The sequence below is a fragment of the Aotus nancymaae genome, unplaced genomic scaffold, assembly GCF_030222135.1.
Source record: "Aotus nancymaae isolate 86718 unplaced genomic scaffold, 86718_ANA_hifiasm-v0.15.2.pri h1tg000006l, whole genome shotgun sequence".
NCBI classification, from domain to species: Eukaryota; Metazoa; Chordata; class Mammalia; order Primates; family Aotidae; genus Aotus; species Aotus nancymaae.
Window position 1 is genome coordinate 56,466,269 of NW_026988417.1, and position 15,888 is coordinate 56,482,156.

Below are 15,888 nucleotides of genomic sequence, written 5' to 3' on the forward strand. Positions count from 1 at the left end.
CACTCCGCTTAAGGTACATAATATGGATTTTGTTGGATTGAAATGAAAAAAATCATCCTTTCTGTCAGAAGCCAAATCTCTAATTGATATCACTAACAGAAATCTCTGCTTACTCATTTTAACAAGTGTTTAAGGTATTTACATCACAGTATTACAATTTATGCAACAATTATAATGAAAGTCACTATTTTCTCCTTTATTTTTAGGATATATAAAATACTAGGTATGAAGCCACTTAAAAAGCAGTCTTGAAAAGCTGGTTCTTCTGTTCTTTAGCAAAATGAAATGTTTCTCTTTAGCTTTATTCACAACCACGTATTTGACTGTTCCACTATTCTCAGCATGTCTTACAAAGCTTTTGTGACATGGTAGCTTAGTGTTTTGACCAAAGTTTATTTATTTATTTATTTATTTTTATAATTTCAACTTTTATAATAGATTCAGAGGGTAAATGTGCAGGTTTGTTAACAGGAGTATATTGCATGAATCTGAGGCAAATGATCCTGTCACCCAGAGTAATGAGCATACTATCCAATAGGTAGTTTTCCAGCCTTTGCCTTACTCTCCCTCTTATTCCCCAGTGTTTATTTTCTCATCTTGTGTTAGTCCGTTTTCATGCTGCTGATAAAGACATTCCTGAGACTGCAAAGAAAGAGGTTTAATTGGAGTTACAGTTTCACATGGCTTGGGAGGCCTCAGAATCATAGCAGGAGGCAAAGGGCACTTTTTACATGGCAGCAGCCAGAGGAAAATGGGGAAGACACCAAAGTAAAAATCCCGATAAAACCGTAAGATCTCGTGAGACTTATTCACTACCCTGAGAACAGTATGGGGGAAACTGCCTCCATGATTCAAATGATCTCCCACCAGGTCCCTCCAACAACTCATAGGAATTATGGGAATACAATTCAAGATGAGATTTAGGTGGGGCCACAGACCTGAACCATATCACATCTTAATGTCCATAAGTTTTAATGTTTAGCTTCCACTTATCAGTGAATATATGCAATATTTGGTTTCCTGTTCCTGTGTTAATTCACTTAGGTTGATGGCCTCTACCTGCATCCATGTTGCTGGAAAGGACATGATTTCATTATTTTTTATGGCTGTATAGTATTCCATGGCATAGACATGTACCACATTTTATTTATCCAGTCTACCATTGATGGGCACTTGGGTTGATTCCATGCCTTTGCTATTATACATAGTGCTGTAATGTATATACAAATGTATATGTATTTTTGGTAGAATAATTTATTTTCCTTTGGGTAGATATCCAATAATGGGAATACTGGGTAGAACAGTAGTTCTGGTTTTGGTTCTTAGAGAAATCTCCACCTGCTTTCCACAGCAGCTGAACAAATTTGCATCTCCACCAACAGTATTTAAGCAGCCCTTTTACTCCACAGCCTTGCCAGCATCTGTTTTTTTGTCTATTTAGTAATAGTCATTCTGACTTGTGTGAGATATTTCATTATGGTTTTGATTTGCGTTTCTCTGATGATTAGTGATGTTGAGTGTTTTTTCATGTTTCTTGGCCACTTATATGTCTTCTTTTGAGAAGTGTTCGTTCATGTCCTTTGCCTGCTTTTTAAATGGGGTTGCTTTTTGTTTGTTGATTCATTTAAATTCTCTGTAGATTGTTATATTAGATTTTTGTCAGATGCATGGCTTGCAAATATTTTCTCCCATTGTGTGGGTTGTCTGTTTACTCTGTTGATGGTTTCTTTTGCTGTGTGAAAGTTCTTTAATTTGATTAAAGAACTTGGTCGCACTTGTCAATTTTTTGTTTTGTTGCAATTGCTTTTAAGGACAATCATAAATTATTTCTTAAGGCTGATGTCAGAATGATACTTTCTAGGTTTGCTTGTAGGATTTTTATCATTTGGGGTCTTACATTTAAAATTTTAATCCATCTTGATTTAATTTTTGCATATGGTGAAAAGTAAGGGTCTAGTTTCATTATTTTGCATACATGGCTAGCCAGTTATTTTAAAACGATTTATGAAATAGGGAGTTGTTTCCCCATTGTGTATTTTTGTCAACTTTGTTGAAGATCAGATGGATGTAGGTGTGTGGCTTTATTTCTGGCTTCTCTATTCTGTTCCATTGGTCTGTTTGTCTCTTTTGTAGTACTACCACACTGTTTTGTAGCCTTTAAAATAGTCATTGTAGCCTCATAGGATGGTTTGACGTTTGGCCCTATGATGCCTCCAGCTTTGTTCTTTTTGCTGAGGATTGCTTTGGCTATTGGGGCTCTTTTATGATTCTATAGAAATTTTACAATAGTTTTTTTTTTCTAATTTTGCAAAAACTGACTTTGATAGTTTGATAGGAATAACATTCAATCTGTAGAGTGCTTTGGGTGGGCAGTATGGCCATTCTAGCAGTATTAATTCTTCCAATCTATGTGCATGGAATGTTTTTCTATTTGTTAGTGTCATCTCTGATTTCTCTGAGCAGTGTTTTGTAGTTCTTCCTGTAGAGGTCTTTCACCTCTCAGATTAGATGGATTCCTAGATATTTTATTTTCTTGGTGACTATTATAAAATGTGATTATGTTCTTGATTTGGCTCTCAGCTTGAACGTTATTGGTGTATAGAAGTGACTCACACCTATAATCCCAGCATTTTCAAAGGCTGAGAAGGGCCGATCACCTGATGTCAGGAGTTCAAGACCAGCCTGGCCAACCTAGTGAAACCCTTGTCTCTACTAAAAATACAAAAAAATCAGTTGGGCATTTTGGTGGACACCTGTAATCCCAGCTACTCAAGAGGTTAAGGCAGGAGAATCACTTGAACCCAGGAGGCTGAGGTTTCGATGAGCTGAGATCATGCCACTGCACTCTCCAGCCTGGGTGACAGAGTGAGAGTCTGTGTAAAAAAAGAAAGAAAGAAAAGAAAAAAAGAAATGCTACTGATTTTGTATGCTGATTTTATGCCCTGAAAGTTTACTGAAGTTGTTTATCACGTTTAGGAGCTTTCTGCTGCCTTTAGGGTTTTCCAGATATAGAATCATATTGTTAGCAAACAGAGATTATTCTATGACTTCTTTTCCTATTTGAATGACTACAAAAGTTTATCTTATTTGTTTGCTTTTATTGTAACAAGCTATGTTTTGGAGAAACCTAATGAGGAACCTTGTCTGAAGTGTAATTGCTTGCCCACATCAGGCGTGCCGGCACTTTATGAAACAAGGTAGTCTAGAGAAGAAACCTGTTGAGTTAAATAACATTCAGGTATACCATAAAATCTGCTTCATCATACACAGGAGGACAATTTGTTACTACTTAGCTTAGCTATTTTCTTATAAGACCCAGAATTGAAGCAGATTTACTCCTCTGTGTTAGGACTTCCATGTTGCAATTTCTACCTGATGGCATCCTTACTCAGGTGCTTGAATTGGAACTTTTATGACTATTGTTAGAGATTACTACCCAGCCTATAAAGAAATTATGTAGCTGTCATGTACACCTTAGGGAGAAATCAAGAAAGACATAATCTTTTATATGTCTAAAATGAAGGTGCTGTGGGAGAGAGAGGCTTTCAGGTATGCATAAGGAAGCAGGATTGAAAAATGTGCCTTTATTTACAGAAAAAGAAATGAAAACAGTGGTCTCTTTTCTGTCCCTCAACTCTTCCTCTTTCTTTCCCTTTTATTATATATGTTGCACTAGACATTTCAGTATCAATCAAACATTTGCTATTTTAACTAATTTAATATAATTTCTAGCATTTACACAATACTTTCCTGTTAGCTGAAGAGTTTTGCCCATAATAGCTCAGTGAATACTCATAACAATTTAATGAGTCATAGGTAGTAGGATTGGTAATTTTAAGATGAAAAAATAGACTCAGAGCTGTGAATATAATGATGCAATAATATATTTTAAGTGTGTTTTGAGGAGAAACTCAACCCAAAATTGCTTAACCATCTTCTGGAGGCTTCTTCCATAGGCACTTTTATAACCTATTGAGCATTTGCCTTATTTTATAGATCTATGATTTAATTATAAGTAAACCAACCAAAGTAGTGTATCGAGATTGAACTAGAATATAATAAAATAAAATAAGTAAATTTTTTAAATCTTCAATTAGAGAAGACAGCAATACTGTGTTGGTTTAAATCTTGGAAATAAAAAGGAATAAGATTTTGAGTAAGTTTTTGTAGAGAATGGTAGGGAAATATGAAATTTGATGATGATTTTATATAGAGAACTCTTTGGTAAAATTATGGAAAGACTGATACTAGTAAGTGATGAGATTTAGAAAGCCTGAGCAGTAGGGAAAAGGATTTCCCACCAGGAAGGATAATTTGTAGAAAGGATTAGTCAGGTATGTTGAGGAGGATAAGTATTCTGTTTCCAAGAGATATTACCATGGTGAAAGACAACATGTAATATGTAGGTTAGAGTCATGGCTATATTAGTGTACATTTCAAACTCTATAAGGCTCATAGTTGAGTTGGTAATAAAAAGACATGGTGAAAATCCAACCCTAAAACTCAAAAGTAAATGACTTGGGAGAAAAATTGTTAGTTTATGAAAATTTAATCACTAGGAACTCTGAAAAATATACCCAGGTTGTATTTTGTGTTTAGCATTTCTCTCATTTTAGAAGTAGCCCATTGTTTTGTTTAGACTCCCAGCTCACTGTTATGATTAATAGCCGTTTGGAGGAGGAAGCTGAATAATTGACTGAATTACAAAGCTGCTCATGTAAGAAGAACAAGAAAATAGAAACAGCTGAAGTTGGATAGAAACAGTACTTATTTAATTTAAAAAATTATTTATAAATAAGTATTGATCTCTGAAAGTTATCTATCATTGAATTCTGAATTTTATTGGTATTTATACCAATTGTATCTTCCACAGATAATATGAAAACTCTGATAGTAGCATCACAAATACTTTACCTTTTAAAAACTCATTATTTTTCTTTTGCTTACTTCTTGCCTCATATCTACCCACAACCAATATTCTGGAACAGTGCTGCTCTGATGGCTTTTGATATTTATGAGACATGAACATGGGATATATTTTGATCATTATAGTAGGTTATGAAGTACTAATTTTATATTTCATGCTTTCCCACTAGGAAAGCAGAATGAAAGTACTTAAATTGTAAAACTACCTGGATATGAAGCAAATATAAAATGATTTGTATATGGCAATAACTCATATTGTTTACAAGGAATATTACATATTATGTATGATTTAAAAGCTCAAACTTTAAAAACAAATAAAAATAGAAAATCCCCCCCTTTATTCAAATGAAATCCTAATTAGATAATGCAGTTTTTCAAAGATAAACATGAGGTTTCTCTGAAGAAGGATAGAAAGAACAAGATACATTGACCTCATTATTTATAACTTCCTGTCTCAGAACCAAAATTAACTTTGAGACTGCTTAAAGTTGCATACAATGGAGTATGAAACTGTGGTCTCAAATGGTATTGGAAAAGAAACTTTGAGGGGTGCCTTCAAATTATGTTTAATGCCACAACATGCTGGTATATTTTTCATAAGTAATTTGAAGGAATCCTTTTTCTTAAAGGTCTGGAGAAGAAAAGACACATTTAGAATGTAAAAACTATCTTCAAATATCTGAGGAGAAGAACCTTCTAGGAGTAATTTGACTTGGTTTTGTAGCCCATGTATTCAATTTAGACAAATGACTGGAGAATGCCAGGGCATAGATACCACCTTCCTTGACCTAAGGAAACTTGCTGCTTCAGATACAATTTTGCCCCAAGGACAGACTGAGTTTTTGAGCAAAACCTCTTCACATGAAGCTTGGGAGATTTGTATAGCAGGGACATTTTAACTTTCTAGCATGTGAGTTGAAGGAATCTTTACAGACTTAAGATTCGTATTTCTAATGGAATACCAGACACCAGACTTATAAGTGTTGCTGTTTATCTTGAAGACTTATTTGTATAATAGCTTCAGGAAGACAAATTGGGTTTATATTTATAATTCAAATAAATATTTCCACAGTAGTCATATAGTATCTTGAGTATAGTACACACATATTTTTTAAAGCAAATGTTAAGATTTTGGCTCTGTTCTAATAACCCTTCTCTGTGTGGGCAGTGTAACAGCCTCTGCCTCTGTAGTTTTCCTGTCACCCATTGGATTTCTTTTCTAGATATGGTGAATTTAAATGAGAGTGTGAACTATAGACAGATAAGTTACTTTGGTTTCACAGAACACATCAGTCTACTTTTTTTTCAATTTATACTCAAAGTCTGCTTAAGCTCTTGGTATTTTGTGTTCTTTACTCTTACTCCCTGAAATCATTTTATTCCTCAATCCAAACTACTCTTTTTAGATCCCCAAGAGTTTGCTTCCTAGTTCTGTTGACAGGTGTTTTATGTTTTGTTCATTCTGAGATTTTTTTTTTTTTACATTTAAATACAGGTATTATTATACTGTTTAGCTGAGGCTTGATTCCATTGTTTATTCATTTTTAAATCAATTGTCATTATCTGCCTACTCTAGAAATTGACCTTTTCTAGAAATATTTGATCTCTAGTTCAGAAGAGATCCCTATTCCCATGTCCCTGCCCTATGCTACCCTTCCTTCCCAAGAGTTTTAATAATTATCCTAAACAGATTGTCTTAAAACTAAGCTCTTTACCCTGGTTTACAAAGCTCATGATCTGGGTGTTGCTTGCCTCTCTGCCTTCCGGACTGTTCTTCACCTTAACCACTATACCTAACTATTGTGCCATTTCTCAAACACAACAAGGGGGTTCTAACCTGGAAGCATTTCCTGAATCCTGGAATGTTCTTTGACTAGCAACTTACAGTCATATAACTCCATGTTGTATGATTAGCAACTTCAAATCTCACTGAAGTCCCAATTTATAGTTTATCTCTGTATCCAAGTCTTTCACAAAAACCTCAGTGAAATAGCCTTTACATATTAATCTATTTAAATTTTCTAGATTATTCAAATTTATATGGTATTTTTTTCTCTAATATTTACTTGTATATTTTCTAATTTCCCTTACCAGATACATAATTCATTAAAGTAGCTTTGTGGTCTGTTTTCCTCACCAAATTCTCTAGCACCTAGAAGAGGAACCTACATGTAATGGGAACTTATAAATGTTTGTTGAATGAATGAACAACTAAGCACATTCTCCCCCACTCTAAATGTGCTTATAGTTTAACTTGGCTAAGGATAAAATCTTTCAATAAATCTTGTAATAACAGAAGCTTATAGGATAACCTATTCTGGTAATCTTTGGTTAATATTTTTCCATAGAGCAGTAATAAAGCTGTGAGAGAAAAGATGCCTATATATATTTATGTAAAAATATTTTTATATTAGTCATATTGTCATTTTAGGCAATGAAGAGAGGGAAATCTCAGGACCCAAAAGATCGGAAATGATCCCACTAGAGTGAAACATCAAAGAAGGCAATCCTTAGAGATGTTGATTTTCACAGCTTTTTGGTCTTGAAAGTTATTTTCTTCTTCGACATCTTTTTCATTCACACAGCTATGGAAATGGCATTCAGATTACCTTTTGCCTAGATACTTTAATAGTCATACATTGTGATAAATTGAAATAAAAATGTTTCAGGGCAATGTCTCAGACTTATATTTTCGAGTTTTTTGTTATAGATACACTGTTTAACATATTTCTTAATATGATTTTTCTATAAAAGTTGTATTATTTTATGTATTTGGGAGGGATATGTTTTACACTCTTAATTTGCAAATATTTTATATAGCAAAAAATTATGCCACCACTGTATAAATTTCTAGTGTTAGAAAGATGATCATAAAACTCTCTTGCATTATTGATTTTCTTAGTTTCTCTCCTGTTTAATGTTAGCCACATAACATTATTAATGTGTTTTTAAACATGCACGTTAGAACATGTTAAAAAATACTTGTGTGAAGTGAAACCTTTTTCTTTGTAAAGTTTATTCTTTCTGTTGGCAGACATATTTTCATTATCATTCCTATTTATTAAACTAGTTGCAAATAGTGTAGGGAAATGTGTATCTCATGTATCAATGTATCAGAAAAAAAATCCTCTACTTAAATATCTCTATTTTTGTAGCATAAAATGTATGGCTGTTTTCTGAATTATTTTTTAAAATTATGTGTATATTTTTTTCCCATTATTGTCTTGGTCTTTCATATTTACTCATTTATGTAATATGTACCATTTGTCAGTAAAATCACTGTGTATATAAATGGTAAAAATGTGTGTATATCCTTTTCACCTTAATGTCCACCACAGATTTTAATACAACACCTTGCAAAAAATGGTAGTTAAATGACCTGAAAACATATAAATAAGTAGAAAACAATCCATATAAGTGTAACCATGCATCAAACAAAACAAAACAAATAAACAAACTAAAAACAACTTTCTGGGACTTTCTTTACCCATTAACTTATCAAACTTTTTTGTGTGTAAAAATTGAGTTCAGGAACCAATATTCTTAGTTACACTTCTGTAGTAGATATTAGTGCCCTTCATTTACATTAGAGTGCTGTGAATCTATAAAAATAAAAATAATATTTATATTTTTTCAGGTAGCTTACTGTGCTTTCAATAATTATGTCTAAATTTCTAATCATTATTAGAGTTAGGATGAGGATTTTCAGCTTAATTAAGACAGTGTTTAACTAGGACAGCATCATATTAGGGGCCAGGAGATGTAACCCTCTCGAATGTAGGGTTGTCTAAGTGGGGCCTGGGGTGGCTGGAGTCTTGGGCCTATCGCCTGCGACAGAGAGCAGCCTTGGGAATAGCCTCTACCAGGGCTCCTCCTGAGGCGGGACTGAGGTGAGAAGGGTCTGATGGTGCGCCCTGCGGTCCCCGCAGGTGGCAAACACAGTGAGCGACATCCAGCCCTTGCTGCTCCATTGCGACACGCTGAGCGCAGCCCAGGAGGCGCTCTTCCACCCAGACATCTGCTTCAGCAGCCAGCTGCAGAGCGCACCGCTGCTCATCGCGGACAAGGGCCCCGTGGAGCTACCAGAGGAGTTCGTGGTTCAGGTGGCCAAGGAGCACAGATTGCAGCCCAAGGTGCGGCCAGCGGTGGGGAGAGAGGGCTGGGGGTGGTTGGGCAGGGGCTCCTGAGAGGCTCAGCCCCAGGAAGTGCCCCAAATGTGTCTTCTTGTAAGTTTACTGTCTGCATTCATTTCTGTGGCTGATATTACCACTTAATGATATCCTGGCCAGTTTTAACAGTGCATGCCTGTTTTACATTAGAACTTCATCGTTATTTTGAAATGTTTGATTTAAAATATTTGATTGGGTTTGAAGTATTCTTGCATTATCACAGGAAATTTAAAATTACTTTTAGTGACACTTTCAACTTTTGTAAAATTTGAATGGTTGTGGAAGATAAGTTTTAACATGTCTGATCATCTGCTTGTTTAAAAAAGCTTTCATCAGTGGAAACTATCAAGATTTTGAAAAGATTATGATTAAGACACCTTGCTTAGGAATTGCATATTAGTCATTTAAAGTGTAAAACTTGGTAGAAAAGTTATACTTACTGAAGCAACATAATTTTCTTATGAAAATGGTGAAACATTCTTTTTATATTATTGCCTCTGCAGCTGAAAAGTACAGCAAGTGACATCCAGCCCTAAAAGCTCCAGTGAGGAGCATTAGGTCATATTTCCACAAAACTTAATACTTACTCCTTTCCCCAATACTTTATATTCTATTTTTTATTTACATAATATTTAGGAAATGTAATTTTTATTTTTCCCACAAAACTACATGTGGGTACTCTTATTTCTGTCATTTTCCCCAGGGAATATAATATTTGTGACCTTCTTTATGGAAAAGAATAGAGCTGGGAAGCATTTGGCTAGGGGGACTATGAGTATCAAACCTTTCCTAAAACACAGTCATTCTTCCTCCCCAAAAATTTCTAGAGAGGAATACATGTATAAGTAATACTAGCGAAAGAACATGAAATATCACAGTATTAGCTGAGTTTATCTTCTAAGCTTCATTAAAGAGTTCTCCGGTAAAATAAGTTGGAATACTTTGTTTCAGTCAGGACCTAAGGGAGGTGCATCATAAATTCATTTGAGATTTGAGAGACCTGTGAAAGTTAAATGTAATTCTTCAATTACCATGGCCACGAGGCAGAGTAAAAGGGTAACTTTGCACTCACAGTGGCTCTATCTCCTAAGTCACATCCTTCAATCAGTGGCCTCAAATCTCTCCATTCAGATTGGCCTTTCTTTGTAGTGGTGGTTTGGCAGTAGCAGTGGTGAAGACAGGCAGCAAAGTGGTGGGTGAGTCCCTGCAATTCACAGAAGCATGTAGAATAGAGTCCAATGTGTTCTGAAAATTCAAGGACAATGCATAGAAAACAGTCTTCAGGAACTTCCATTTTTCCCTGTCTGATTTTTTTGTATTGTCTTTTCAAACTTGAAGTTTTTTAAATTGAGTATACTTTTATTATTCCCAGAATGTGCTTTAACAGCCACAAAGATTTTGTCATAAATTTGTCTTATGATTTGTATTGTAAAACAATAATATATAATGAATATTAATTTACTCCAATGCCTATAGATTTGTCAGAATTTCTAGTATTAAGAAGAAATATGGAAATCATGTTTAATTTATATGAATTCTGTAAATATTTAAATCAGCAACTAATATAAACACACACACAGCTGCTGGAAATTGTCTTCTGACAAAAATTTAGAATATCAATTGGAATAGTTTTTTCTAAGATTTTATACTGAATTTGAACGTTCCCCAATTTTTATAGCTTAATAATATTTTTCTATATCATTAGATTTTAGTTTTTGCCATGTATATGGCAAGTTACAGTGTAGTGATGGATTTTAAATCATATTTCTTAATCAATTTACAAACAGAAAAACTGTTATATTCTGTTTTGGACAGAGATGAAAACAAGAGCACAAGCTAATTTTATGTGATCTTATTAATGAAGACTGAGGTTAACTTCTTGTGATTTAAAAGGCACTCACAGAATTGTGTTAATCCATTATGATGAGATGATACTTTTTGAAAGTTGCTTTTGTGCGAAAGTAATTGTATCAAGGACACAGAGAGTGAATACAGGTCATCTTAGAATATCCCCTGTATTAAGAATAAAGAAGAATAAGTAAATATTATGGGGGCATAATCTTTCCTAATATGGAAGACAGTATATACAGCTAGAACGCTTGGACAGGTATTAAAAATGACATTGAAGTAAGAGATATCACATTAACTTGAGCTCTTTAAATTGAAAAGACATGGAGGAATTCTAACAAGAAAATGTCAGTCAATTCAAGTTCTCACCCTTCCTCCCATCCTTCACTTTCACAGAACAAAAACAAGTCTGTTATGAAAACAAGATACTTTAAGAATATAAATCTCAACAATAAATAAAAGAATAAATGCTAATATTAATACAATCTGTGATTCAAAAATAAAATTGATTTTACTTAAAAAAATATTAACCTCTATTTGTTCTGTAGGTAGCCAGACAGGCAAGTACAAATCCAATGAAAGCAGCTATAACAACAACAGAAAAAAATGCCTTTATTGGCTTGAAATTAAATTTTGTTTTTTCCCCCTTTGAATTCATTTGACTCTTGATAGCTAATAGCACTTGAGAGTTAATGAGTGGTTGGATTCATACAAATTAGGACATCTTGGTGAAACAACAAAGCATGAAGAATTTTAAAAAATAGTTCTAAGTTTCTTTTTAGCATGTTAAAGCAGAATGAAGTCTAAGGGCAGATTTCCCAGTTAATGACTAGATATCACGGCTTTCCCTATAAGCTAAAGGAATGTTAATGTATTTTTTCAATCAGCGTATATCTTGGTTTATTTTTTATCTCAATGCAGATGCATTAAAAGTTCATTGAGAAGATCTACAAATAATGCTCTTACAAGCCACACAGACAGTGGTGCCAGGCCAATACAAGTTTGCTGTAGGAAAATAGCTAAAGCATTTCAGGCCTGATAAAACTTCTTAAAACTCTTCTCTGGATTCATTTTAAAGCTAATCTTTGCAAGAACCAAAATGCTTCCACAAGAGGATTGCATATTTGTTCAGCTCATTTGGAGAATTACATCAAACTCTACTGTAACCTTTTTTTAAAAAAAACTTTTTCCTTAATACTGGGGTTTTAATGTTTATAGATGGGTTTTAATGTTTATCGATGGGAAGGCTTCTATAAAACTGTGTGTGTGTGTGTGTGTGTGTGTGTGTGTGTGTGTGTGTACTAAATGCAGAAATAATATTTTAGGAGTATGTCATTCTTACGGAATTCTAAGGACCCTGGAGTACTAAATCTTAGATATCAGGAAATTACACCCAGAGATTTTTTTTTTCCTGTGCGACCAGTTTTTCTTCTGTTTTTCTCAACCTTTCCAACAGCTTTCTCTGCCCATTGTCATTGTAAGTGACTGTCAACCTGAATTGCACACCACTCCTCCCAGCCAGAGCACCAACCACCAACTGGTGCATGCCTTCTTGCCTCTTAGTTCAGATTTCTAAGAGAGGAAATTTAATCCCATTGGGTTAGGTAAATCTCCCTTATCTAATTACTCTTGTCACCAGCCATTCCCTGGCCCAGAGCCCACACAGTAGCAACTGTGTAACAGAGGCAATACTAGGAATACTTACTATAGGGGTGAGCATAATGTCCTGTGGAACATGTAGGGGGATTACCTATTTGGTGGGTCAGAGAAGGTGCCCCTGAAGATAATGTGGCCTCTAAGCTGCAGCCTGACAGGCAAGAAGTAGTTAGCCAAGCACAGAAATGCAACAAGAAAGATATTACTATGAGTAGAGGAAACAGCAACATAAGGGCCTGGTTTGGATGATTGGAGCATAGAAGTCCCAAGGATAATTTCTAGATATCAGGTTAGAAATGATCTGGAGAAGTGTTCAGAGATCTGGCCAGGAAGAGCATAATGATATAACATTATGAGGCGTTTGACATTTTCCTGATGATGGGAGTAAGGGAATAATTAAGTTGATCTTAGAGGAATTAAGCAAGGAGTGACACATTTGAAGAATTAACAAAAAGAGGCTTCAAGACCAGATGGAGTGTTCATCCTATTGATGCAGATAGGTAAGAAACATAATAATCTGTTACCTTGGTGGGTCTGACTCAAGGAGTAAGTGACAGTAGTGATGATGAGGGCCAAATAACAGAACATAGATACTCATTGCACGTGTGAGTAAGACAGAGGGAAAACCCAAAGGGGAAAGCCAGGTATCTGGCTTGAGAGATTGCATTAGCGTTTACTGAGATAAGAAAGACAAGAGGAGATGGAGAATGTAGGCAAGGAATGATGATGTCATTAACCAACCATTTTACAGACTGAACAAAAACCCAATTTTCTGGCCCCAAATTTAAGGACCCATAACTTAAATACAATATACAAATCTGAAAAAAAAAAAAAAAAAAAAAAAAAAACTAAACTAAACTAAAAATGTTATATGTTTAGGATAAGTGATTCTCAATAAAAAAGTAATAACAGCTAGCATTATTATTTGTTAGGCATCTTATTTTGGCCCAGATGTGATAAGATATCCAGAAACATAAGGGCAGCTGCCAGGATTTTCATTCAGTCCTTCCTTCTACTTCCTAGTAATACCTAGCAGGGATACAGTGGAGCCAAGATTAGTTCTGAATTTTGAGCTCTGCTGTCTTTCCAGGCTTAGAGAGATTTGGCATTCATTCAGTTCTTAGTTCAATATTCCAATGCAAAATCTAGAAAGAAGCAGGAGACTACTCTGCCCATATTTGCTCTCATTAACAATGTAACATAGAACACACTTCAGTAAGATAATAACAAAGAGTAATTTCCATGTGTCTTTTGAGAATGCCTCAAAAATGAACCTTGATTAATCTCTTGCCCAATTATAACCGGTTATTAAATAGCATATCCCTTGATGACAGTGTAAAGTGATGCTTTATCTTGAGGAAATAGTTAATGTTCTCATTGATTAAGAGTCTCAAAAATAAAAGCTGTGCTGAAAAAAGAAGAGCTTTCAAAGTTGAAGGTCCAAGACCACTATTGCAAGCTTACATAATTTTATATGTGATGATGTAATAAACTGATAGGGGAAGGGAAAGCTTGGCAAAACTTCATTTGTTGGGTTGATTTTAACACATGATTTGGGAACAGAGCCAGTTCTTTTGTGCATTATGAGATGACTAACTAGAGAAGTCATTCACACTGGGCTAAATGAAGCACAGAGAGAAGTAAATGTAGGCTGCTTTAACACCTGTAAGCCAGAAGGCCTACATCGAGTTTAATAAAGCTAGTAGGAAGCACTTTTCTCTTCTACTACAAATCACATCCCCACACGTCTTGTCCTTCAGCCACATGGAAGTTGCGTCAATTCACCAGACAAACCATGCTTGCTACTGTCCCTTTGGCAAATACTACCTTTGCTGGTTTGAATGTCCTGTACCACCTAACTCCTCTTCAATTCAGTTTAAACATTTGTTGTAGCGTTTAATCCAAGTGATTTTCCCCCTTTCACTCATCCACAGCCTTACTTCTGACAGAACAATTTCTATTCTCCTTCTGATTTTGAATTTGAGTGGTCTGAAAATTGTGTGTGTGTATGTGTGTGTCTCTCTGTGTGTGTATATAAGTGTGTTTGTGTGTGCACATGTGACAATGATGAGTAATCTTTCTGGCATGTTCTCATGTTCTTACTTTTCTTACTCCTAAACTTTTGGAAAACATGGTTCTAATATTGTTAATACATTGTAGTCTGAAGTGTGTAGGTGAAGTCTAGGAATTTGTGGGGAGGTATGAAGATGAAAGAACTACTAATGAAAGAACAGGTATCGGTGTTGCAACAGCAACGGAAAACTGTTTTACAAGTTCAGCCTTTTGGATGTAACTCTTTGCTGCAGGAGAATAATGTGCCTTTTAGAGTGCTGTGTTAGCTGCCTTGTTCTATATGACACTGTAATAATATTTCAGATAAAAGCCCCTGTTCACATTTATTTATGTCTTTCAGTGAGGTTTGCCATTTTAGACAAGACTTCGAGTCTAATTGATATGCATAATACATTCTTTGCACATCACTGTTCAGAATTCTTATGTGCATCTAGGGTCATATTATGATTCTATGTGGGAAGAAAGGTAATAGGCCTCTAGGGAAATAGGTCAGTTATTGAAATTTTTAAAAAATGCTTTGTAGCCCTAAACATAATTTCAAAGAATTTCTTTAAGACACTGCTTTTCCCCAAAATGGTGTAAATACCAAAATGGTGTATCCAATTGAAAATAAATATGTGAGCTTGACCTACAAGTATTTCTAGAAAAATGTGATAAGCTCAGTCTTTTGTCTCTATTGGTGTAAATTACAATTTATATTCCCTCTTTGTAAAGCATGTGAGTAGCTTTTCAAAATACTTATAGAAATTATACTTTTGACTATTGAATTTTTTTTATAAAGAATATGAATAACTAAAAAATAGATGCTAAACTTTGACATTTAGGGATCAAAATGTTTTGGTTTTGAATTTAATTAAGAACTTGCTTTAAATTGTCTCATTAAATTATTGAGTATCTTCCATGTTCAAAGTATTATATGTGTGTTCCAAAGGAGCAATTTTATACACATAATGACAGATACTTCTCAGAATAAGTCAATTACTAGGAAATATCTTACTTTCTCTTCTCTATCCCCTTATCTAAAATGATGTATGGTGTAATAGAAATCTGAAGTGCATCCCAGATACAAAGAGGAATCTTTCATTGTATTTATAGAAGCCTTAACACAAAATTCAGGTGAAAAGAAAGGGCAAGTGAGATGATGTCCATAAAACATCACACTTTTGTAGACTGCCTTATGCTCCTGATTTTAGAATCTGCATTTCCCATTTATATA

At 34.6% G+C, this 15,888-nt stretch overlaps 1 protein-coding gene across 18 annotated transcripts in view; it reads left to right on the forward strand.

Moving 5' to 3' along the window:
- The window catches only part of ADGRL3 (adhesion G protein-coupled receptor L3), an 837,546-nt gene that overhangs the window by 298,094 nt on the left and 523,564 nt on the right, over positions 1-15,888 (forward strand). For 17 of the 18 annotated variants that reach the window (XM_064367447.1, XM_012453251.3, XM_064367451.1 and 14 more), the window contains one exon: positions 8,856-9,059. The exons of the other annotated variant lie outside the window; for it this stretch is intronic. In XM_064367447.1, the coding sequence (XP_064223517.1) occupies positions 8,856-9,059 (204 nt within the window). The remainder of the gene's footprint in view (positions 1-8,855; positions 9,060-15,888) is intronic. 18 annotated transcript variants of the gene reach the window in all.